This window comes from Clarias gariepinus, chromosome 15 (assembly GCF_024256425.1).
Source record: "Clarias gariepinus isolate MV-2021 ecotype Netherlands chromosome 15, CGAR_prim_01v2, whole genome shotgun sequence".
NCBI lineage: Eukaryota > Metazoa > Chordata > Actinopteri > Siluriformes > Clariidae > Clarias > Clarias gariepinus.
In genome coordinates this window covers 23,581,136-23,605,326 of record NC_071114.1, presented here as the reverse complement: position 1 = coordinate 23,605,326, position 24,191 = coordinate 23,581,136, and the positions used below count along the sequence as shown (strand labels likewise).

Below are 24,191 nucleotides of genomic sequence, written 5' to 3'. Positions count from 1 at the left end.
AATAGGTGCATCACTTCATGCTCTTTCCTTCTTACCCTGATACAACCATTGCATTGGAATAGGCTCAACCTAAACTTACTAGAGCACCTGACCTTTATCATTGCTCCAAAATATAATCTTTATGCTCCCCAGCAAACAATTTTTTTTTTTCAAATTAGTCTCACTCTTATCTGTTTTCTTATGGCCACATTGCTCCTAGTCAGTTTACTCCCAGTCTCGCGAGTTCTCATCACAATGTTTGTGTGTAGAAATGCTCTTACTTTCACTGATAAACAAATCTATGGTTTTTACTGTTGATTTACCATGCAACTTCACGTGTTTAAGTGATCGCTATTCATGATTTTTTTTTTCGACCTCATTTCCTCCAAAAAGTTGACGATTCAGCACTATGGGTCCAGGTTTTAATAACGTGTTGAGTTCTTACCCAAGTTCCAGTTTTTTTTAATTTCTGATAATTTGATTAATGCAGCACAATAATTTGACCCTTTTGAAATAGTAATGGTTTTTAGCCAGCTAGTGTATTTTAAAGGAATAGTGTTGATCCGTTCAGTGCAGCAGTAAGGCTTAATCGTTGATGGATGACCATCTTTACCAAGACACTTTATTTTTGAGTTTTGCATTAATTTGTCCACATCTTGTATCTGTTGCTAAGCAGTGAGTTTTTAGGCTGGGAACTAGGTTAACCTGGATTCTTTTACAGGGTATCAGAAAAGTTCCCATACACAGGGAAACCTTTTGTTTTACACTTTTTAGCAAAACTACATGGTAGCTGTTTCTTTGTATACACACACACACACACGTGATGAACTTGTTAATTCTTATTTTTAAGCTTCCCCTTACAGCCACGAGGAAGATTTCAATCAAAATTCGTTTGTCAAATATATTGTAAGGCTAGCTGAAAGAAAATATACAATATAAACTAAGTGAGAAAAATTATCGAAGACATTTTGCTAAAGAGTGTTAATTTTCCCTATGTATGGAGTCTAACATGATACCCTTTATATTAAAAAGCTATTTTATGTTGCTGGATGTTCTGCATGCAAAAGGAATTTACTCTTATTCAGTGCTGAGAAATTGTAATTTTCTCTTTCTGTCTACTTCGAGCTCTAAGTTTGTCCTCTGTGGCACACTGAACAGTTTTCAGCTCCTCGACGTCCAGGTCCTTCAGCAGGAGCAGCACAGCTTCCAGGGTGTGACTCTAAATATACACACACATACACCAGGGTGCTTTAAACTACACAATGATAATAATACAGTACATGTTAATGGTGTATCAGTTCTGCTACTATACAAGTAAGCTGTAAAGCCAGGTTTTTACCCGTAATCTTTAGGGGAAACTGCATATAATGTTATATATATACTGACCTTTTTCTTCAGGAGGGTCCCTGCTTCTCTGGAAGATGAAAATTTATCCCTGGGCAATGGCTTCATCCCCAACTGTGCACGGATTTTACTGAGGATAAAACAAAAGAAAACATCACTTATAGACCCAAAATATTTCACTAATAATATCTTAGCAGCAAATTAACCTGAACCAGGCATAAGGGCCTGTCATTAAACTTGGTTTAGAGCAAAAACAACCTTAGAACCTTTACACCAGCTCATGAATTTGAGAATTGCAGCCAATCATGTGGCAGCAAAGCAATGCATAAAATGAAGATACTGCTCAGTAGCTTAAAGTAATGCTCCTGGGATTTTCACACATAAAACTGTCACTAGAGTTTACTCGAAATGGAGATGAAGAAAACCATGCAGTGAGCAGCAGTTCTGTGGGAGAAATGCCTTGTTAATGAAAGAGAGATCAGTGGAGAATGGCTAGACCGGGTCAAGCTAACAAAGGCTACAATAATGCAGATAACCACTTTGTACAAATGCAGTGAGTAGAAAAGCATTGCCAAATGTGGTCTGGCCAAAACTGGACAGCTAAAGACAAAAAATAATAATTCTGAAAAATATAAATGTGTGTGCATATTTACAAAAATAAAGAATGGGCCAGAATATGTATGAAGTCTTATATGATTTAATTTCAAAAATTCACTTTTCACCTAGGTGAGACTTTTAGCCTCATGTTTTTGCCAATAATGATTGAGAAGTTTATTTCTTACTTTGTTGTGTACATCACAGTATTTAGATTAGATAATATAGTGGTTAATAGTGGCTTGCATAAAAGCAGGGGACAACACTTGACCAAGGAACCTTTGGTGTATCGAGTATAAAAGACAAGTTAAGTCTTTGTGTTTATATGACGTATTATATAGTATTTATAGGAATGTCTAAGGTTTTATTACGAATATAAATATGGTGATAAATAACAGTGTGTTGTAGCTTTGCTGAAGAAGAAGTGACCGAGATAGAAATCCAAGGCTCTGTTTGTATAGGCAACTAACTCTGAAATATCCATATAAATACAACAAGAAAAAAGGAATGGACATCCCTAGACAGACTACTAGAAGGGGTGTTCAAGTCAAACCAGTAAATTTCTCATGAATGAAGATATAAAACTGATTGACATTAACAGAAGTCTTTAAGTACAGTACGGTAATGAGGTTAGACACAGTAAACATATGAATGGTGCAAACATTTTAAAGAAGACTGTATGTCTGTGACTAATGATGTCGGCTGAGGTGGCTCAGAGCCCACTGCAGTTGGTACAATGAACATTCAGCAAGTGGAAGGCCTGATCCTTGAAAAATTGACGAGTACCTTACGCACTTGTTTGTGGGAACTGTACAAACGGCTCGGAGTTACTGCCACAAATTTAATTCAATAATTAATCCACATATCTGGGGGATTAAAGAAGTTCCTGGGAGGCTGAGAAAATGTGTAGTAAGAAAACGTCCTACCTTAATCGTGTCCAAGCACAAGTGAAACGCTGGGAAGTGAATTAGTGTAGCAGGGGATTATATAGAGAAATAAAGAGAGTTTTTACTCTCATAAATGTGTTCTGTTATTCTGCACAAAAGACCCGGTTTGACTTGAATGTCCCTTGACTTATCCTTTGTCTTAAAAGCTGACGTAAACAAACATTTTGAGTAGCTTACATAAACTCATCATCTTCAATGGTCCCAAGACAGACTTAAAAAAGAGAAAGTAACTCACTCCATACTGTAATTGAGAGAGTCATACTCAGAGTCTGTTTCTGTGTGGCCATTGGTAGAACCAGCTCTAGCAAGACCTGGAGGATTGATCACTTCCTCGACTCCTTCCAAAGCAAGTGCAAGCTCTTCTTCAGTCACAACTAAAAAAAAAAGGGGGGGGGGGTGCCCTTAAAGGAAGTGCTTATGCAAACAGTCATACCACTCACTCACTTATTCATTCATTCATTTATTCACTTATCATCTAAACTGCTTTATCCTGTATTCAGGGTCGCGAGGGGCCAGGAGCCTATCCCAAGAGACTTAGGACACGAGGCAGGGAACATCCTGGACAGGGTGCCAATCCGCATGTCATGTACTGAGTACCCGAAGAAAACCCATGAAGCAGGGGCGGAATATCCAAACCCCATGCACACAGATTGGCGGGAATTGAATCCGGACACAGGATGTGCAGGGCGACAGGGCTAACGACTATGCCACCGTGGTGCCACATGTCATATCAAATAAATCTTAATCACTACTTTGCTCATTTAAAAACATCACATAATTGAAGTTATTGTTTTTTGGTCCTGACTGCGCACCATAATTGGTCGAACCCAACCCACTAGTACACCATCCTTGCGGTGAGTGACATGGTCAAACAGACCAGTGTCTTAAAAGCCACATAATTTAATATAATATACATTTAAAAGGCGGCACGGTGTAATGGTTAGCACTGTCGCCTAGCACCTTAAGGGTCCAGGTTCGTTACCCGGCCAGGCTCAATTCCCGTCTCTGTGTGCATGGAGTTTGCATGTTCTCCTCGTGCTTGGTGGGTTTCCTCCGGGTACTCCGGTTTCCTCCCACAGTCCCAAATTAACTGTAGTGTGTGTGTGCCCTGTGATGGATTGACACCCTGTCCAGGATGTACCCCACCTTGTGCCCTAAGCCTCCTGGGATAGGCTCCAGGTCCCCATGACCCTGAATGCAGAATAAAGCGGTATGGAATATGAGTGAGTAAGTGATTGAGTGATGCATTCAAAAAATGGACAAAAACAAAAGACAAATGGAATACAAGAAAGATATGAGCATGAAATTTGTTCATGTTTGGAGCTTAGCCTCTGCCTCAATCGTACCCACCCTGGTTGTCTAGTTTTTGCAGACCAGGCAGGTTCCTCAGCACGGTCAAACGATAGTTCACCGGGTCTGGGTCACAGCACGGGTTCTCTGCAAGCCACAGAACTTTAAGACAGGCGAGGTTTTTGAGATGGCTCAGCTCTGACACATCGTGGATGTCGTTCCGCCTCAGGTACAGCTCGGTCAGATGCTGACAGTTGGCAAGATGCTCCAGAGAGGAAATGTTATTGGCACTAAAAAGGAGAAATTAATTTAACAATCTGGTGCATTTGAAAAACTATAGGAGCATTAATAAAAGAAATGAGCATGCATGTACCTTAATGTTAAGACTTCAACGTTGGGAATTTCAGTGAATATTGATATCTAAGAAAACATCATGACAAAATAATTTAACTAAAGCAACAAAAGTTTGTATAAAAAAATATATTTAGAAAAGTACTTACATCTGTCAGGTTGCAGCCCCTACAACACAGAAATATATTTTAAATAGAATGGAAATGTAATCTTAATCTTAAAGTGTGTAAAACCTACTCTATGTGTGCAAAAAACAGTTTCCCTTACGCAGTCTAAAAGCCTTTCATCACATTCAAGAACAATTCTGACTTCATACTTAAAGTGAATACTGAATCAAAACTAACTTTGCTCTATAAACTAGCTAGTCTGTGTTAGCTTCTACCCAGCTACAGCACAAACTCACTAAATCAAGTGCAAACATACCAGCAGTTCAACTTTTTTACGCTTTCAAGGTCCGACGCTTTGGCTCGTGAAAGAACAAGTTTCCGAGTTAATTTCATTTTTAAGTATCACTGTATTAGCTCAAATATTTAGAGATAATCCCCAAAGCCAGACTAGCTTGCTTCGTAGCCATCACAACACAGCCTTACTGTTAAACAAGCGACATTGCGCATGCGCCTGAACATGACTGCAATACCAAATAAAACCGCTAGAGGGAAACATAACATTTCGTAACATAACCAAGTTAACAATGCGAATGAACCTCCCGGAATGTATTTAATATTTGTTTTTGTAATAAAAAATATATATATTTGCATGCCCTCAATATAAACCGCGAAGACAATCTATATTGCTGGGTAGCCATCACATCCAAACAAGCGACGTGACGCAACCGCAAATACTGCATTTCGGACCAAAACCACTAGGGGGAGACATTGGCGTCGTGATTTAAAAATAGGGAACCTAGACTTTTCTAGGCACTTTTTTTCTGTAACTTTGCATTTAAGTAAATGCAAATCAAAATGCACGATCTTTCATGGCGTTTTAATGAATGCAGTGTGTGTGCTTTTGCAGGAGTCAGGGTGTTAATTCATATCCAGTTCCAGAAGGGGGTAGAGTGTGTTGCTGTTGATAAGAGCAGCCTCAGATGCTTGACCCTACTTAAAAATCTCACAACCACTTCACATCTGAAAGAAGGATGGCTACATTTTTTTTTACTTAGTTAATCCACTATTTGTCAGATGGTCCACTTAAACTGTTGCCAACACCAGAAATGCACCTGTTCTATTTAGATTTTTTATGCACATTCAATTATTTATATGCACATTATTTTGTGCTCATGAGGACCTCGGCTGACCCATGCATGCTGATTAACTCATCCTACCATTGGGGGTGGAGGGGAGAAATTAGTTTTGCGCTTAGTAAGCACGTTCCTATTTAAATGCATTACTTTCTGTAGAATATGTCTGTAGATTATTTTACTAAACTGTTTAGTACACTGAAATGCAATCCATTTCACTTATTTAAACGGATAAAGACATGGAAAAAAAATCAATCCCTTTCACTCATTCAAATGTGCAGAGCAAATAAAGAGGCGGAGCAGCACTGAGCACAGCAGTGTCCTGTGAATGCTAAAAGGGACACGATACGAGCAGCAGTGGGCTTTTGCTTTTGTCAGATAAAAGATACAGCGTGTACAACTTTGTTTACTGCTGTAAACGCCTTATCTCAGAAATCAACAAGTTCTTATCAGCTTGCTGTGTGCAGAAGTCTGTGCATCATGCTGGTGGATTTTGAGAAGCTGAGGATGACAGGAGCTGGGAAAGCCATTGCTGTTCTCACAAGCGGTGGAGATGCACAAGGTAAAAATATGAATTATAATAATACCTATATAAATAATGCATTCATTAAACATGGCACAACATCTGAGAAGCAAAGGTGCACGGATCACTCGGGGAATGGATTACTTTATTTACTGAGTTTCATGTTAATCATTAGCTTTTGTCTAGAAATATGCCATGCATTTTCGCCCACTTTAACCCAATGAATTCAGCTCTTGTCAGTCTTGCGTGCACTTTTAGTATTAGCCTTGTTATTGTATTATTAACATTTCCAACATCTCTGGATTCAGCTTGAAGTGTTTGAATAGATCGACATGCACGAATACGATATATACCGTGTGTATATTAAATATATTATTTATTTATTTTATTGTAAACCATCGCTGTAAATCGTGGTGCTTTAAATATCGGTGTCAAAAATAGTTTTTATCCCAGATTCCCCACATTAAATAACAGAACAGGATAAAAAAAAATGCTGGCACCGGAAGCAGTATTACGTAATGCGACATGGCACGTACATCGGCTGTACACGTGCACTGGTCGTGTCTCATACGCGCAGGATACTGTGATGTTTATTGATCTTGTTTAAAATGTTTACATCAATAAGTTCACATGCTGATGAAATAATAATAATAAAAACATTTATTAAGGCCTTCCAAATTTGCTTAAATAAATAAAATAATATTACAGGATGTGTCTTTGCAAAAAAAAAAAAAATTATAATAATAATAAATAAAATGTAAACAGACCCGAAAGTGCCAAAGTTCATTAGTCACCAACGTCACGATGAAACATCACCAACATTTACCTCAGTTTTTTCAGTGAGCTTTTCATCTTTCCTCTTCTTTACAAATTGTGACAAAGCCCTGCATTTACTCATTGATTTATGGATCTTCTGGAATTTTTTTGTTTTGTTTTGGCCAGGATCACACTGAAACACTGGGCACAGCCTGGAATAAACACCAGCCGCATTCACACACACTCTTTCACACCTAGGGGCGATTTAGCGTTGCCAATACACCATGCCAATATACTGGCATGTTTTTGAAATATGGGATGAACCCTGTGAACCCAGAGGAAACCAACATGACACCGGGAGGAGACCATGCTCGTCACCATAAAGATCTCTGCAAAACACTGCAGTGTTTTTACCTAAAAAGCATTATGATTTTTTTTTGAGTGTGTACATCGGCACTTTTGCATGCTGCTCATATGTTGCACGTTTCTTGTTTTACACACAAAATGAGGACTAACTTGCAATAGCTGTCATTCCTACACACCATATCTGATCCTTTTTATAATTTAATATTTTTATATTTTTATCTCATTTTTTTATTGGCTGTTAGTCTTTAGTTTAACTGTATTCTTCTAGTGCAATTATTCTTTTGTAGTGCAATCATTCTATTTAATCCTATCTTTGCATTTTAGGTCACGGACAGTCGTATAAGCATTTCACTGCAAATCATACTGTGTATCGTTGTGTACGTGACAAATTTGAATAAAATAATGAGAGCTTTTAATATTTACAGGCTCCTCGTGTCCGATTCAGGACACATGAATGTTTGAACAGCTAAAAGAGGAATTTACTAGATAAACAGGCAAAAGTAAATCAGTTCAACATCAATCTCACTGTCTGAACCTAAGCAACATGTTTTCCACTCAGTGTAAAAATAATTTTTGGTCGGTGTAATCAAGTGTATAGAAACTGAAAGTCTCCCATGTGTTTCCTGACAATTTATTAATTATCTTTATTATTATAATAAATAATTATTAGTACATCCCATGTTTGTAAGTGAATTGTGTGTGTTTGTGTGTGCATAATGTATAGGAATGAATGCTGCTGTTCGTGCTGTAACACGTATGGGCATCTATGTTGGCGCCAAAGTCTACCTGATCTATGAGGTTTATAGAACACAAACATTGCTCAAAACACCTACAGTGATCTTTTACACATTCACATTATGAACTGGTTTTAGTAACAGATTATTTCATGTATTTTCTTTAAGGGCTATCAAGGACTTGTGGATGGAGGTGACAACATCAAACTTGCCAACTGGCAAAGTGTGAGCAACATCATCCAACTGGTAGGTCTGGACTTTCCTGATACATATACATCTTTATAAGGGCAGATGTTCTCATCTAGAAAATCCCCCGTCCCCCCCTTTTTTATCATAATCGATCATTAGTATATTGTGTCTCTCTATCCCAAGCTGCCTTAATGAAGGTTATTGCTGAGAGTAACTGAGATGCTGTGGCACTGAGAGGTTGGGATTGAGATTATAAGAAGCTGATTGAAGGGATTAAATGTGTGAGATTAGGACACTGATCCTCAGCATGGTCCACTTTCTGTTCACTGTTGCTGAAACAGGACATAAAGAGCAATTATGGATAGTTTAATGGGGCAGTGGTGCCTTAGGCACTTGAGGCTCTGGGTTGCGAATGAGAGGGTCATGGGTTTGAGCCCCACCACAGCTGGGTTGCCACACCCATATATAATACCCAGCCACAGGAGATGCAGAACATCCTCAGTGTCAGCTCCAAGCCTGGAGAAGTAAGTAGGTTCTGGGAAGAGGGGTATCCAGTGCCAATAAATGAGGGACCAAAGGATCTGAGAGTGAGGGGAAAAACCCAAGAAAAAAACAAAGTCTAATATATATTAACTAGTAATGAGTCTAATAATATAGTCTAATATACACAAGTCTCCCCCTGGATTCTTCCTGATAATATAGCTATTCATTTATAGCTAAATCATCATTTCTTACTCTTATGTAATTACATCATCCTGCATCTGGCACCCATCACAGGAAAACTGAGTATGAGATGTAGGTCCATCATTTGACCACACACGCATTCACACCATGATTCACACCTTTGCCCAATTTAGACTTGCTACTTTCCTGATTGACATGTTTTTGGCAGCCGTCTGTGTGTGTGTGCTCTATCCCTAAAAGATGCTTTAATATTGTGTCTTTCAGGGTGGCACGATTATCGGCAGTGCCCGCTGTAAGGATTTCACTACGAGAGAGGGTCGTCTGGCGGCTGCATTTCACCTGGTGCAGCGTGGCATCACTAATCTGTGTGTGTGTGGTGGAGATGGCAGTCTCACCGGAGCCAACATCTTCCGCAACGAGTGGAGCGACCTGCTCGCGGATCTAGTAAAAGATGGTAACTCTAATTATAATACCCAAAACAAAGCTGAGCAGACACGTTTTTGAGCAAGCAGATTTGTAAGTTTTAAGCCTTGCTATAAGCTCATTGTATGCTTACAGAGAAACAGTCTCAAGTTCAAGTCAAACCAGGATTTTTGATCATGCAGAATAGCAAAACAACCATATGAGAGTAGTTCACTTTATTTATAATCCTCTGTTACATTAATGCACTCATTCCAGTGTTTCACTAGTGTAGATTTCTCAGTAAAATCTGGAGTCATAATCAGACTGCCTGCTTCACCTCCGAAACCCTGGCCTCCCAGGAACTCCTTTTAACATGAGGAAATGCCTTGGAGTGAAGTCAAGACGGTATTTGGATGTTTCAGTAACTCCCTGCCGACTGCAGTGGTCTCGGTTTTAGCTGGGCCCGTCGTTCACAGATTTGCACTACTTAAATGTTTAGGGAGGCTAAGAATCTCATCAGCATTTAATGTCAATCGGTTTACGCCTTCATTCACGAGAAATTTCATCACAAGTCCCAGTTTGACTTGAACGCAGTTGTTTGTTTTATTTATTTTATTTTAAAATATTGCCTTATTTTTAAAATATAGTAATAATATTTTATAATAATATTTTCATATGCCTATCATGGGACACTTTATCAGTAGACAAACGCACCTTTTATTTCCTAAGAATATAATTAGTAGACGCGATCAGATGAAAGCTTTAGCGTTTCCGTAAACGAGAACCACGTCTGATTTGAGGAAAGTCACTGTGAGAAAGAAATATGGCTTCTTGTCTCTATCTGTAATCAATGACGCTGTTTTTGTGTTTAAGGGAAAATCACAGACTCTTTGGCTCAGCAGTACACCCATCTGAACATTGTGGGACTCGTGGGTTCTATCGATAACGACTTCTGTGGAACGGACATGACCATCGGAGCTGATTCTGCCTTGCATCGCATCATGGAGGTCATCGATGCAATCAGCACTACTGCGCAGAGGTAAGAACTCGTACACGTCCGCATGCTAACGGTGACATTTCTAATAATGATATAATACAGTAAGTTAGGACCTTATGCTGTTTTTGGTACAGTATTGATGTACAACCATTATATCCATTGCAAGGTAAAGCTGTGTTTTAATTTTTGCAGTCACCAGAGGACATTCGTGCTGGAAGTGATGGGACGGCATTGTGGGTAAGCAATATTTTTTTCACTTACATTTACGCATTAGTTTAAGCATTTGGCAGACGGTCTCATCCAGAGTGACTTACAAAAGTGCTTGGAAGTTTCCATCATCAAAATTGATCATACACGTGGTATGTCTTGCTTTTCTGATGGTGGAGTATTTTTGCAGTTATGCATTCCCCTGACTTTGCCAGTTATTTATTTTAGTTCGGGCAGAGTGATATAACGTAGATCTCATGCTGCATTTTGATGTGCTGTGGTTACCAGGTACCTGGCTGTCGTGTCAGCTCTGGCATCTGGTGCTGACTGGGTCTTTATCCCCGAGGCTCCTCCGGAGGAAGGCTGGGAGGACCACATGTGTGCTCGTCTGGGAGAGGTGAGGTTGGGGAACAGCAGACCTACTTGTCTGTACCATTCAGTTAATAAAGACTTTCACATGATATTAAGGTTTGGGAAAAAGCACAAACGTGTATAAAGTTAGTTCGCTTGTGTGTTTTATTTTCTTTTTCTGCAGAGCCGCAGTAAGGGCTCCCGTCTCAATATTGTGATCATTGCAGAAGGAGCTATCGATAAACATGGCGAGCCCATAACCTCCAATTATTTAAAGGATGTAGGTTTGAGTCATTTTCTTCTAAAAGTTTTTTTTTCAATTTTTAATATTATTCTCAGTATTTATACCTCTTTTGATTTTAATTTTTTCAAGCTTGTAGTGAGCAGGCTGGGTTATGACACTCGGGTCACTGTACTGGGGCATGTCCAGAGAGGAGGAACACCGTCTGCCTTTGACCGGGTTCTGGTGAGTTGCGGGTCTTTATTGAGAAATGTTATACTTTCTTTGGTGAAAAAAGTGCGGAGTGTTTCACTTGGATCAAATGTAGCTGATTATAACCCTATCTCACCTATGCGGTTTGACTCGCGGTAAGATGCTTACAATAAATTAAATTTATTAGTCTGTGTGTCTGTCTCTATAGAGCAGTAAGTTAGGGGTCGAGGCAGTCGTGGCTCTGCTCGAGGCGACTCCGGACACTTCGGCTTGTGTAATCGGACTGTCTGGTAACCAAGCCATGCGCCTCCCTCTTATGGAGTGTGTCACAATGGTGAGTCATATGTCTACTACATAACTAAATACATGTGTTGAAGTGGGCATCGTTCAGCCTGACTTTAACAGTCTTTGTTGATTTATTATACACCGTTCAGCACAGGTGAAGTGAGCAAAATCGGTCACTGACTATACACTAGCATGCCAATTTAGCACAAATTGCTGCAAAAAGTCGATACTGGACACAATAGATGCACCAGAACACCCAGTTCACCACAGCCTGCCGCACACGAGGCCCAGCGGGCAAACAACCCAAGGCCACTGACCTGGTCTCCAAACTCCAAAGTTTTGTTTGGCCTCCGACAAAACTCTTATCCACAGTGGCCCCACCCACAGCATCCAAAGGATCTGCTGCCAATGTCCTGGTGCCAGCTCACCCACAGATGTCTTGTGGAGTCATGCCCCAAGGGGTCAGAGCTGCCTCGCTGGCACAAGGGAAACCAGTGTCGGCACTTCGAGTAACGGCCGTCAAGTTTTCTGCTACAGTAAAGTCTTCATGATGAAGGCTTTCACGTTTTTCTGTAACATGACAAGCTACAAGAACATGTTGATGGTAACGTATGGAAACTGCTGCTGTTGTCAGTTTATCCCATTTACACTCTGTGTTTAGACGAAGGAGGTGCAGAATGCCATGAATGAGAAGCGATTTGACGAGGCCATTCAACTACGTGGGAAGTGAGTGTTGTGAAAAGACAAGTGTTTTTCCGCTTGTGAGTTTCTAAATGTTTCTAAACATTTAATTTCCTCAATGCAGGAGCTTTGAGAACAACTGGAACACCTATAAACTCCTGGCTCACCAGAAACCAGCTCAATCAAAGGTAGGAAACGTGTCGCTGTTAATAATTTACACATCTAGTCACTGGATGATTCCTTTTTTTTATGTTTAATTCCAAAAGGAAATTATTTTATGGACTTCAGACAATATAATAATTGTAATGACTCTTATTAGTAATTGTCTTTTAATTAAATTAACGTAAGAGAAAGAGAGAAAAAAATTCATCTTGAGTAAAAATTCCCGCATCTTACTTTTTTCTCTTCTGCTATTCAGAGTATCCACTCCTTGGCGATTTTAAATGTAGGCGCCCCTGCCGCTGGGATGAACGCAGCAGTGAGGTCCGCAGTCAGAGTAGGTCTTGCTCAGGGCCTCAGAGTTTACACAGTCAACGATGGCTTTGAGGGCCTGGCCAAAGACATGGTAAGCTCCAATGATTAAAAAAGGCCATTCGGGTTTGTTTCAGTTTTTTATAAGCATGTAAATATGATCCGGGTGTTACCTGCAGGTGACTGAAGTGCACTGGCATGATGTAGCAGGCTGGACTGGCCAAGGAGGCTCACTTCTTGGGACTAAAAGGTCTGTATTTTCCCCCTAAGGCGTGCTTGGTTTTATAAATTTAGTAGTAATCAGGCAACATCTCTCTTTTTTTTTTTTTTTTTTTTTTTTTTAGAACTTTGCCAAACTCTTGCATGGAAAAAATAGTGGAAAATATTGGCAAGTACAACATCCAGTCGCTTTTGGTTATCGGAGGATTTGAGGTATGAATTCCACAAAAATGTATTGTGTGTGTGGATGTGTGTGGGCATGGGTGACTATTACCCCTTTTTGTCTCTAACCCTCACAGGCGTATGAAGGAGTTCTCCAGCTGGTGGAGGCACGGGGACGTTATGATGAGCTCTGCATTGTCATGTGTGTGATTCCTGCCACTATAAGCAACAACGTACCAGGGACGGACTTCAGTATTGGAGGAGACACAGCGGTCAATGCTGCTATGGAGGTCTGAACCAATGCAAAAGAATAACACATCTGACAATAAATGTTTATTATAAGAGGTGTTCACCAGAAATTAAGATTTGTGATTGAAGTCCTTGTGACTGAAGACATAAAACTGATACAGACAGTCATTACTCAAAGTAAAACATTTGAATGGTGTAAACATTTTAAGGAAGTCCATATATCCATGAATGACAGTCTGAGCTGCGGTCTTTCCCTCAAATACTCAGTGAAACGCATGATTCCTAGAAAATGAACAGATAACATGTTACCAACCTGCGGAAGGCATGGAAGGCACACATCTCTCGGGGGACATGTACACACAATCATTCACGAACACCACTTGCACATATTGGGAACTCTGCTGGGAGTTATTGCCACATCCCCTGTACAGTCCTGACCTCATTCCAAGTCATTTTCACATGTTTGGGCCATTAAATGAGTTCCTGGGAGGCCAGCATTTCAAACGTGAGGCAGGCAGTTCTTTCATGGCTTTGGTGTACTAAATTTTTTTACTTTGATTGTACTGAAGCACTTTACTATTGACGCACTAGTGAAATGCCGGAATAAGGGCATTATATGGGAAAATGCGTTGTTTTATTCTGAAAAATCTAAATTCCTGATTTGACTTAACGTTCAAATACAAAAGAGTATTTATGAATTTATTAACGTTCGCAGTCAATAGTCCTTATTGACTGCGAACGTTAATAAATTCATAAATACTCTTTTGTATTTGAACCTTTCAGGGTCTTTGCATGATAGCTCTGTGAATGCATTAACTGCATCCTATGTAAGTATATGTATGGCGGTCTGGGGAAACCTGATCTGGCTGTGCATGAGTTCTGAAAAAACAAAGCTAGTTTTTTACCTGCTTTGACATGTCTTAACCATACTGACATGGAAATGCAGTGTTTGGGACTTATCTATCTACTTCGGCTAAATCTCTGTAATGTTAACTTAAAGTTTTGCAAAAAATCCCAATAACCAATGCTAATTCAGTGTGTTACTTGTTCCCTTTAGAGCTGTGACAAAATCAAGCAGTCTGCATCTGGAACCAAACGACGTGTCTTTATTGTGGAGACTATGGGTGGGTTTTGTGGGTATCTGGCAACCACCACAGGCATCGCTGTTGGGGCCGATGCAGCTTATATCTATGAAGAACCATTTAGTATCCATGACTTAAAGGTACATCCTGCTGATATCTGAAACTTGTCAAGATGTGGTAATTAGTTCTTTCACTATAAGCTTCATAAACGTTGCATTGTTAATAAGTTTAAAATTTATATTTCAGTTAGCCAAGCATTTACCATCTTAAAAGCTTGAATAAGGTAAATTTCATGCTTTTAATTTTGTCAGATGAATGTGGAGCACTTGACAGAGAAGATGAAGAATGATATTCAGCGGGGTTTAGTGCTGAGGTAAGCTTTTAAGAACTCGAAATTAATTCGCATGGTGTGGTATTCACTGCTTGCTGTGAAGGTTTTTACACCAAATGCTTTTTTTTTATTTTTATGGATCCCTATTTCATTTATATTGGCTGTATAGTTCATGCACTATATTACCTGATATAAAGGCTAAAGTACATTCATCACCTTTAACTTTGATTACAGCACACAATGTCGTTGATCCTAACCCTAACCCTAGATCATGTGTGAAAAATATTCCTCATGCTCCCAGAACCACTTATTCGCATTTTGAGTCTTTAAATATGCCTGTGCCATCAGGGAAGAAAAACCTCTTGTGATAACCTGCTCATTCAGGTCATTAGCTAACTTAATTTTATTGGTTTTAAGTTTTATTGGTAACTTAAACTTGTTTTTAAAAGTGTTTTACCTCTATTTTCTGTTATTTTTATTTTTATTTTTTCCAACAACATTTCTTTCTCAAAGTTGATGGTTCAGGACTATCCTTTCAGGTTTAATATTGTGTTAAGGGGTTCTGGACCCAGTTCCAGTCATTTCAAATGTCCTTAGTTGTTTTCTTTTCTGACCCTTCTCTGATTCTAAAATGATGGCTTTTTTTCGTGGGCCAGTGTAATATCAAACATACTGTAGGGGAATGAATAATGGTCGTCATCTTTATTCATTGTAGGAATGAGAAATGCCACAAACACTACACAACAGAATTCATCCACAACTTGTACTCAGCTGAGGGGAAGGGTATCTTTGACTGCAGGGTTAATGTATTGGGGCATTTGCAGCAGGTAAGGAAGTTAACACAGTGTGGCAATCATATAGTTGATTAACTATATGTTAATATATATTATTATATATTGGATATTTATGTACTCAGAATGGTTTTGCACCACTTGGCCAGACAGTAGGTCAAGGCACACACTTTTGTTACATTAGATCTCATTATTTGTTAGGTTATGTTAATCACTGTATTTATACCTTTAGTGAATTATAATCATGCAATATAACATAATGGGGTGTGCTGTTGTAGGTATAGATTAACCTCCTTTATTTAACCTATCTAAGACCCCAAAATTTTTATCCTTATTCCTAACCAGCAATACATTTTAAAATTTAGTTTTAGCATGTTAAATTATATTAGGTGTCCACCAGCCAAGTGTCTGTGAATTAACGGTTATTATAGACATTATGAAATGTTATAAGTAGCACATTTAATAGACATCTGTGATTTTACCTTGCAGTCGTCACCTACCTTTTAAATGAATTGGATTCAACAATTCAATATTTTAATGAATTTAATAGAATGAAATTAATTACTGTATTAAGTTGAAACTTATAAAGGATTTTTTTTTTTCTCCAGGGTGGGGTCCCGACACCATTCGACAGGAATTTTGGCACTAAAATGGGTGTAAAAGCTGTGTTGTGGCTCACTCAGAAAATGAAAGAGACCTACAGACAAGGTAAGGGAAAGAAGATAATATTGTAATCTAACAGACATTTCTGTCTGGATATTTACAGACATTTTCTTCTTAGAAAGTGCACAGTTCACTGATCCTGTGGTGCGTGTGCAATACATTTTAAGTACTTAAAAAAATCTAGAACTGAAGCTCAGTTGTGTTTTTATTTAGGAAAACACAAAAAGTTCCTTAGTACCACAATGAATATAAGGGGCGTTGGTGGCTCAGGGGCTATCTTCCTGCATGCTAGGTTTAATACCCAGGTTGCAGGGCACCAGTCCTGGTTAAAATAAAATTATGGTTGCATCAAGAAGGACTTTGTGTAAAACCTGGGATTAATTAGCTGTGCAGCTCATTGTGATGCACTATTAAGACATTCATTAGACATCATCTGTCTACAGAAAAAACACAAGCTAAACCTCATTGACTTTACTTTAAGATGGATTTATTATGTAAAAATTAGCAAAAATACAAGTCATGCATCCTCATATCACAATGTTACGAATCATTAAATCTGTCTGTACATTAAATTAATGAATACAAATGAATATATGTGCAATCAAAGCTGAATATTACTCAAAGTAATATTTGAGTGTTCTGAAATACAGTGCATGCACATTTAATAATTTCACATTGTTTCATCCCATTCCCAGGACGCGTGTTTGCCAATGCACCAGACACAGCATGTGTTATCGGAATGAAGAGAAAAACAATGTCATTTAGTCCAGTCACAGAACTCAAAGACCATACAGACTTTGAGTGAGTGAACTCATTCTCCTACAGTTAGTACTAATATACAGTATGCGTCGCGTGTTTCTGTAAATGAGAGAGTGCTTTGTTTCTTTGCAGACACAGGATGCCTAAGGAGCAGTGGTGGATAAATCTGCGTGTCATGCTGAAAATGCTGGCCAAGTACCAGACTCACTTTGAGGAGTATGTCACTGGGGACATAGAGCATGTGACCCGCAGGACCCTTAGTATAGAGACTGGATTCTGAAGAGCTAAAACCTGTCACCAGTATTAAGATTCATTAAAGTGAATAAATCTTACTTACCTCAGTAGTTTACTTTGTTCATGTAATGTTATGTTTTCGTACCCTCACTACATGCTTTACATTACATTTCTGTAATTAATCTAAATAACTGGATTTGTTTCCTTTACATCCTTTGCAGATTTCACAGATAGAAGTATTTGATGTCAATTTGGTGTTAAATATCGTAACAGTACATGTCCCCTATGTTGTACTTATCGCATGTTTAATCATTAAATTGTGTAGTATTGTGTTCTATGGCATTCCATGTTAATAACACTTTAATTATGACTGGTAATGTTTAAAAGGTTTGTATTCAAAAGCCTCCAACATAAGCCTAAATCACACAGTTTTGTACAATTTTTCCTAATTACAAATGCACTAAAAGTAATTTATACCATTTTCTAATATTCGCTAGATCTGCGAAGCACCAGCTCTTACTCAAATATATTTATTAATTTTTTGAAGAAAAGTCTAAAGGTTTTCCAACAGGTTTTCTTGTTTTTGGAGAGTGAAATTAACTTTTGAAATGTATATGCTATTATGGGTTATACTGTACATTCAGGTTTTTCTTTCAAACTAAAGTTTTGGTCAAATGTTGATTGTACGGTATTGTATAAATTACCTTTTGATGGTGTATATATTTGATATCTCTAAATCCACTGTAATGTGCAATCTTATTAATCAGATGCCATTTCTCTTGATATTTCACTTTACTGTAGCAATGTTAATAAATTGAATCAAGTCTTTACCTTTGCGCTGGATTTGATTTTATAACCACTAAAAGCAACAAAGACGAAAAGAAAATTTACAACTAGATTTAAACTAGGTTCTTAAATATAGTTTAATTCAATTTTGTAAACAAAATGTTTATATAAATGGATATTCGCAGATATTGTTTTAGGATTATCCAGATTACATCTGGATTGCAAAATTGCATCTTTTTTTTTTGCACCTGACAACACTTGTTACTTGTTACAGTGCCACAGCCTGATGTAGTGGGAATGATCCGATGCCGAATTATATCTAGTGAGTAATACTTCCCATGGCAGTGGTGGCTCAGTGTTGCTGATTGGTGGGTCAGGGGTTCAAGCTCAGTCACTGTTGGGACCATGGCCACGGCCCTTAATTCAGTGCCCATATAAGGGTAAGCAGGACCCACTGAATGGTGTAGAGTGGAAAGGGCAGACTGAGATAAGGGTGCCTGGAAAGCTAACCATTTGAACCATGGCCTAACCTCACTTCATGAGGACGGCCTACAAGAAGCTCCATATGGACTACAGTTAACTACATACACCTCACAAAGTGGCAGACAAAATCACTAGAAATGTATAGATTGTGTTTGAAGTAGAAATTGAGTGTTTGCACATGGAATATTATTTCACTCATCATCTTCACCACTTTATCCTGTACAGAACATTATTTTTCATATAAAAAAAAGGAAGTAAAATTAGAAACTGCAGTGAAATTATGAACTTTGTTTATTCATTATGTTTTAATGTCTCCTGACTTTAAATGTCATAAATAGTCATAAATTGCTATTTATGATGGAAACTTTTTCTCCCTCTGTCACTCATTATAGCTCATATGAAGGCAGTAATAAGGCACATAGAGAAAAAGATTCTGCCATTTTTTCAATCACACAAGGGCAAACAAAGCATTGTTAACAACTATTCTTGTAAACGACATGTCAAAGGTCAGTAAGGAATTAAGGCAATACTACATATATCATATCTGATATAGATAACTGCTGAGAAGGATTTTTTTATTTCATATCACAGAATATTTTGTATTAGAAAAAATATTTTCCAATAAGCAATCTTGTCAATATTTTCATCTACATAATATTCAACATTTAATTTCATGTCAACCTTACTGAACCTGTGTTTTAATTGCTCTTATTAAAAAATTATAACAAACTACAAGAGTCTGGTCGTTTATAGTTTTTCACACTAACACCAAAATGCAATTTCTAATGCAAATATTTACTATAGAATCCCCAGAAAAAAAACCTGGTGTTATCACACTGATAGCTAGTCAGGTCTCCAATATCCCATAATCCTCCGCGGCCGTGACTGGTAAGTCGCGCATGCGCACTGGGTCCTCCCTCTTTGGCTTCGCACCTCTTCTGCTAAAATGGTGAGTGTCTGCCTGTGGTGGAATAATCCACCCAAATCTTATCCATCATGTTGAAAATGTCTCGTTTTAATTCATAAACCTGATTTACAAAGTGTCCGACACACATCCAGACTAAAATGTATTAATAAATTGATGTTTTTTGTGTATATTTTGAACTATAATGTTTGCCGCTGGAGGAGCTGTTAGGGTTGCTATGCGGCGGCCGGGTTTATAGCGGCAGGAATAACCACGGAATAAGGCTTTATTCATATTCTTAAAAAAAACGTAATTACAAATGTATGTAAGTGGTTGGAATGTGATGGAGCGAGTTTTGTAGCTAGCTAGCTAGTTAGTTTATATTTGCTAAGTTAATAGTAGATATGTGTAGCTAGCAAGCTAATCTAGCTAGCTAGGTTAAAGTTGGAAGTGCTCGTTCCTGTGTTACACAGGGTTTAGCCAAGCACTCTTTTATAAACTCAAATTATCATTACGGTCACTTTGCTAAGTGTTGGTGACAATAAAAAAAATTCTACCCCATTCAGCTGTTCATTTTACACCGCACACTGCTGAATTCTCTGTAATTGGTCTGGAGGTTTATTAACATTCTGTCATAGCAATCCTGGAGGTAGTTTTGACTGCCAGGGAATTTAAAAACTTTAATTTACAGTAGTTGTCCTGTCTATCATTTCAACCATTTTGAATATCTATATCAGCTGATCAACATCTGAGGTCGTGTTGGTGTCCTAGCTGTGTAAAAACAACACAAGATTATTGAAGCTGTAAAAGTTTAAATTTAAGTAAAACAAGCTGTTGGTTTCAGTTTTTCCCCTTTTTTTTCTGCAGGCCAAGCGCACCAAGAAGGTGGGAATTGTTGGGAAGTACGGTACCCGTTATGGTGCCTCACTCAGGAAGATGGTGAAAAAGATTGAGATCAGCCAGCACGCCAAGTACACCTGCTCCTTCTGTGGCAAGGTGAGTGACCGAAGAGGATTCCTGAAATAATCTGGTGGCAGGTTCATCGTCAGAGCTTAGAGGTATCGTGCAGGACTCGAACAGGATGGAATTTTTAACTGCACTAATCCAGGGAATACACTTATCCGGAATTACTTAGGATGTTTTCACGTTAGGGCCCTGGGATTGTTTTCAAGAACACTCGACCCCAAAGTCTGGTTTATTTTCATCAGTGAGAACACAATAGTTCTGCGCTCGGGAACTGTGCCTGAGTCTGCCTGAAGGTGTTCTTGAGAATGATGCGGCACACTCGGGCGTGGACGTAGGTGCGTGGTGCCACTCGATGTATAGTGGGGTGTACCTAAGAATGGAGAACCAAAATCAGTGTCAACGCTTGCCACCCAGGGAGTGAGGAAAGTTGAGCAATTGTTCCTAATGTGAAGACGTCCTTGCTTTTTTAAAAAAAAAAAAAATTTTTTTTGCACATATGAGCAGTTGAAGCTTAAGCGCCTTGCTTAAAGGCCTAACAGTGCCAGCTGGCTGGTGCTGTAGTTTAAACCTGAAACCTTCTGATCAGTAGTACAACATCTTATTCACTGATTTGCCCAATTCACTCTCTTGTATGCAGTTGTCCAGTCTTCATTAGAAGTTACTATGTAAGGTTGATGGTCAACTTCTTAAATTTGTGTTTATAAGTGCATCCATAAATGCACACCGACACTGCAATCAACCTAATTAACTTACCCACACTTAGGCTTACTGTAAGCCTTCATTCACATCATTCATATCCCCAGTTGCTTGATCATAGACCCCACACCATATTTGGCATTCCTTGTTAAAGCTTAAAATATACTTTTTTTAAACAATATTTGTGACTAGTCCTGAAGGCAGCATCAGATTCCTACCAAGGAATGCTTTACAACAGTTATTATATTTATATGCCTGTTTAAATTGGTCAGTGTGATGCGCTTTTATAGCATTTAGCAAATGTCAGTCCTCACCCAGTACTGGTTTAGCATTATTGACTGTGTTTCAAGATCAGAGATCAGTACAACTCAAGCTGTGTGAGTTAGCATTTCATGACTAACTTTTTTTTGGACTTTATGGAGTAATATGAAAAGTTAAATTTAAAGATTTGCATTTAAAAGCCTCAACTGAGGTCATTTGACCAGCAAGTTGCATTGACTACAATCATTTGAAAGCCATGCAGTTTATAGTACTAGATTGTTTGGTCATTCATGACTTATTTGTTGTACTACCATCCCTATGAATGGGCTTAGAGAACTACCATCTTCTGAATGTTTTAGTTTTATATATGTTTTTTAATAATTTCTTCAGTAAATTGTAAGTTTGTGGTTCAAGTTGCTTCATTGCATGCACACTTTCAGCATTAGTTATGATATGCATATTTATAGTTAGTTTTTATTGAAAGGCTCTTGAAACCTACTGGAATTTTTTATACATATAACTTATTTTGTAATATATTATGCCACTTTACTCATCTGTTCATGCAATACTTCAGTCTGGATTTGGGCATGTAGTGCAACAAAGTTGACCATTTAATTTTTTTCTTTTTATATACTACAAGAAGTGATAGAATAAAAATGAGTGGTGTTGACTTTCCTATCAGGTCTTAAATTATTTATGTGTACACACAAAGGTCTCTACCTGTAATATACAGCATTACTGATGTATACTCTCCGATTATAGACCAAGATGAAGAGACGAGCTGTTGGCATCTGGCACTGTGGTTCCTGCATGAAAACTGTTGCTGGAGGTGCCTGGACATACAAGTAAGAATGGTGCTTTTTATCTTATAAGATTAAGTTATTGGTTGGGTACAATTTGATTGAAACATTTTTGTTCCTCTTTCATAGCACAACGTCTGCTGTCACAGTCAAGTCTGCCATCAAGAGACTGAAGGAGATGAAGGACCAGTAAACTGGGACTTTGTTTTTGTACAGATTCAAACAACCTTGTCTCAGACTGTATTTTCAGTGGAACATCCCCCAATAAATTTACGTCTTGAGCGGGATTGTGCTTCTGATTCTTTTGTTCTGCATTAAAGACAAAAATAGACTAGAATCATCCTTACTTAAAAGAGTACATTATTCTAGTCACCATGTTGAGTGATGCAAAAAGATTTTAATAACCATTTAAAAGCTCCTAGACATGTAATTTCTTTTTGTAATGGAGAGAAAAATCTACTAAACTGAAATACAATGTTGGTGAAATTTAATGCATGTAAACATGTAAGCTGAGGTGAAGTTTGTAAGGACAGTTGTGTACCAATGGGATAAATGTACTTAACATAAACTACAATTCACTGTTATAGTATTTAATTAATGGCAGTCTCTTGGGATAAAAAAAAAAAAAAAGTTCTTTAAATGCAGCATTAACAAAATATTTAAAACGTTTTTTTTTGTACTGTACATGGATGGGTTTTCTCTCACCTATGAACATGGTTGTGGTGCATTCATCCCTAGTTGTGCAGGTACCGGGGTTGGACAATAAAACTGAACCGCCTGGTTTTAGACCACAATAATTCATTAGTATGGTGTAGGGCCTCCTTTTGTGGCCAATAAAGCATCAATTCGTCTTGGGAATGACGTACAAGTCCTGCACAATGGCGAAAGGGATTTTGAGCCATTCTTGCAGAATAGTGGCCAGATCACTACGTGATGCTGGTGGAGGAAAACGTTTCCTGATTAGCTCCTCCAAAACACCCCAAAGTGGCCCGATAATATTTAGATCTGGTGACCAGGCCATGGGAGATGATCAACTTCACTTTTATGTTCATCAAACCATTCTGTCACCAGTCTTGCTGTGCGTAATGGTGCATTATCATCCTCATCCATGGCACCGCCCTTACGATACAAGATTTGAACCACTGGGTGCACATGGTCCTCCAGAATGGTTCGGTAGTTTTTGGCACTTTGTCGTCTAGCACAAGTATTGTGCCTAGGGAATGCCATGATATTCTAGCCCAAACCATCACTGATCCACCCCCTGTTTCACTCTGGGCATGCAACAGTCTGGGTGGTACGCTTCTTTGGGGCTTCTCCACACCCTAACCCTCCCAGACGTGGGAAAGACAGTGAAGTTGGACATCAGAGAACAATACATGTTTCACATTGTCCACAGCCCAAGATTTTCGCTTCTGGCACTATTGAAACCGACGTTTGGCATTGGCACGAGTGACCAAAAGTTTGACTATAGCAGTTTGGCCATATACATTGACACTATGGAGCTAGCGATGAACAGTTTTGGTGGAAATAGGAGAGTTGAGGTGCACATTTAATACTGCAGTGAGTGGGGCAGCAGTGGTTTTATGTTTTCTGTATTTAATCCCGGGTTAGCACTCGAACAATCCTTTCAGACGGCTTTCTCATGCGTCCACAGTTATGTTACTATCTCCATTTGCCCACAAAATTCAACCTCTCCAGTTGAGTGTTTGCCTATTTTACGAAGACTATGGTTTTATCCCGTGTGCCCTATTTTTATCTGTGCTATAATGATTTCCTCTCTTCTGTTTCTGCTCCTGAACATTGTGCAAATTTTTGCCTGTTTCTTCTACATCCCATCTTTCTTCCCATATTTTATTCATGTGTTCAATTACTTTTTTGACTTCTGCTTTATTTATTGGAATTTAAATTTGAACATTTTCACTTTTTCACTGATTCTCCACGAAATTTTACAAAACTTAAAAAAAAAAAGGAACTTGGTTAG

At 38.5% G+C, this 24,191-nt stretch overlaps 3 protein-coding genes across 3 annotated transcripts; 2 read left to right on the top strand and 1 right to left on the bottom strand.

Moving 5' to 3' along the window:
• Positions 1 to 250: 250 nt before the first annotated feature.
• Positions 251 to 5,095, bottom strand: cfap410 (cilia and flagella associated protein 410). The gene is made up of 7 exons (XM_053512842.1): positions 4,929 to 5,095; positions 4,655 to 4,673; positions 4,528 to 4,574; positions 4,215 to 4,444; positions 3,100 to 3,238; positions 1,366 to 1,453; positions 251 to 1,198 (listed from the first exon to the last, which is right to left on the bottom strand). Exons 1-7 carry the CDS (start codon positions 5,003 to 5,005, stop codon positions 1,061 to 1,063), a joined length of 738 nt encoding a protein of 245 aa, XP_053368817.1. The 5' UTR covers positions 5,006 to 5,095; the 3' UTR covers positions 251 to 1,060.
• A 979-nt stretch (positions 5,096 to 6,074) lies between these two features.
• pfklb (phosphofructokinase, liver b) lies at positions 6,075 to 17,656 on the top strand. The gene is made up of 22 exons (XM_053512840.1): positions 6,075 to 6,307; positions 8,115 to 8,188; positions 8,293 to 8,370; positions 9,262 to 9,451; positions 10,273 to 10,438; positions 10,589 to 10,633; positions 10,892 to 11,000; positions 11,139 to 11,234; positions 11,328 to 11,420; positions 11,596 to 11,721; positions 12,334 to 12,398; positions 12,478 to 12,541; positions 12,772 to 12,918; positions 13,004 to 13,074; positions 13,169 to 13,256; positions 13,343 to 13,495; positions 14,512 to 14,676; positions 14,848 to 14,909; positions 15,583 to 15,694; positions 16,267 to 16,366; positions 17,017 to 17,122; positions 17,213 to 17,656. The coding sequence occupies exons 1-22, from the start codon at positions 6,226 to 6,228 to the stop codon at positions 17,358 to 17,360; spliced, it is 2,340 nt and encodes a 779-aa protein (XP_053368815.1). The 5' UTR covers positions 6,075 to 6,225; the 3' UTR covers positions 17,361 to 17,656.
• Positions 17,657 to 19,431: 1,775 nt separating this feature from the next.
• Positions 19,432 to 22,497, top strand: rpl37a (ribosomal protein L37a). Its single transcript, XM_053513309.1, has 4 exons — positions 19,432 to 19,532; positions 20,355 to 20,483; positions 22,173 to 22,255; positions 22,340 to 22,497. The coding sequence occupies exons 1-4, from the start codon at positions 19,530 to 19,532 to the stop codon at positions 22,401 to 22,403; spliced, it is 279 nt and encodes a 92-aa protein (XP_053369284.1). The 5' UTR covers positions 19,432 to 19,529; the 3' UTR covers positions 22,404 to 22,497.
• The last annotated feature ends 1,694 nt before the right edge of the window (positions 22,498 to 24,191 follow it).

Coding starts and splice junctions, on each gene's coding strand:
- pfklb (XM_053512840.1), top strand. CDS start 6,226: ATGCTGGTGGATTTTGAGAAGCTGAGGATGACAGGAGCTGGGAAAGCC. Junction 11,722..12,333: donor TTATGGAGTGTGTCACAATG/GTGAGTCATATG, acceptor CTCTGTGTTTAG/ACGAAGGAGGTGCAGAATGC. Junction 13,075..13,168: donor TCACTTCTTGGGACTAAAAG/GTCTGTATTTTC, acceptor TTTTTTTTTTAG/AACTTTGCCAAACTCTTGCA.
- cfap410 (XM_053512842.1), bottom strand. CDS start 5,005: ATGAAATTAACTCGGAAACTTGTTCTTTCACGAGCCAAAGCGTCGGAC. Junction 4,445..4,527: donor GTTGAAGTCTTAACATTAAG/GTACATGCATGC, acceptor TCTCCTTTTTAG/TGCCAATAACATTTCCTCTC. Junction 3,239..4,214: donor GCAAAAACTAGACAACCAGG/GTGGGTACGATT, acceptor TTTTTTTTTTAG/TTGTGACTGAAGAAGAGCTT.
- rpl37a (XM_053513309.1), top strand. Junction 20,484..22,172: donor CCTGCTCCTTCTGTGGCAAG/GTGAGTGACCGA, acceptor CTCCGATTATAG/ACCAAGATGAAGAGACGAGC. Junction 22,256..22,339: donor GGAGGTGCCTGGACATACAA/GTAAGAATGGTG, acceptor CCTCTTTCATAG/CACAACGTCTGCTGTCACAG.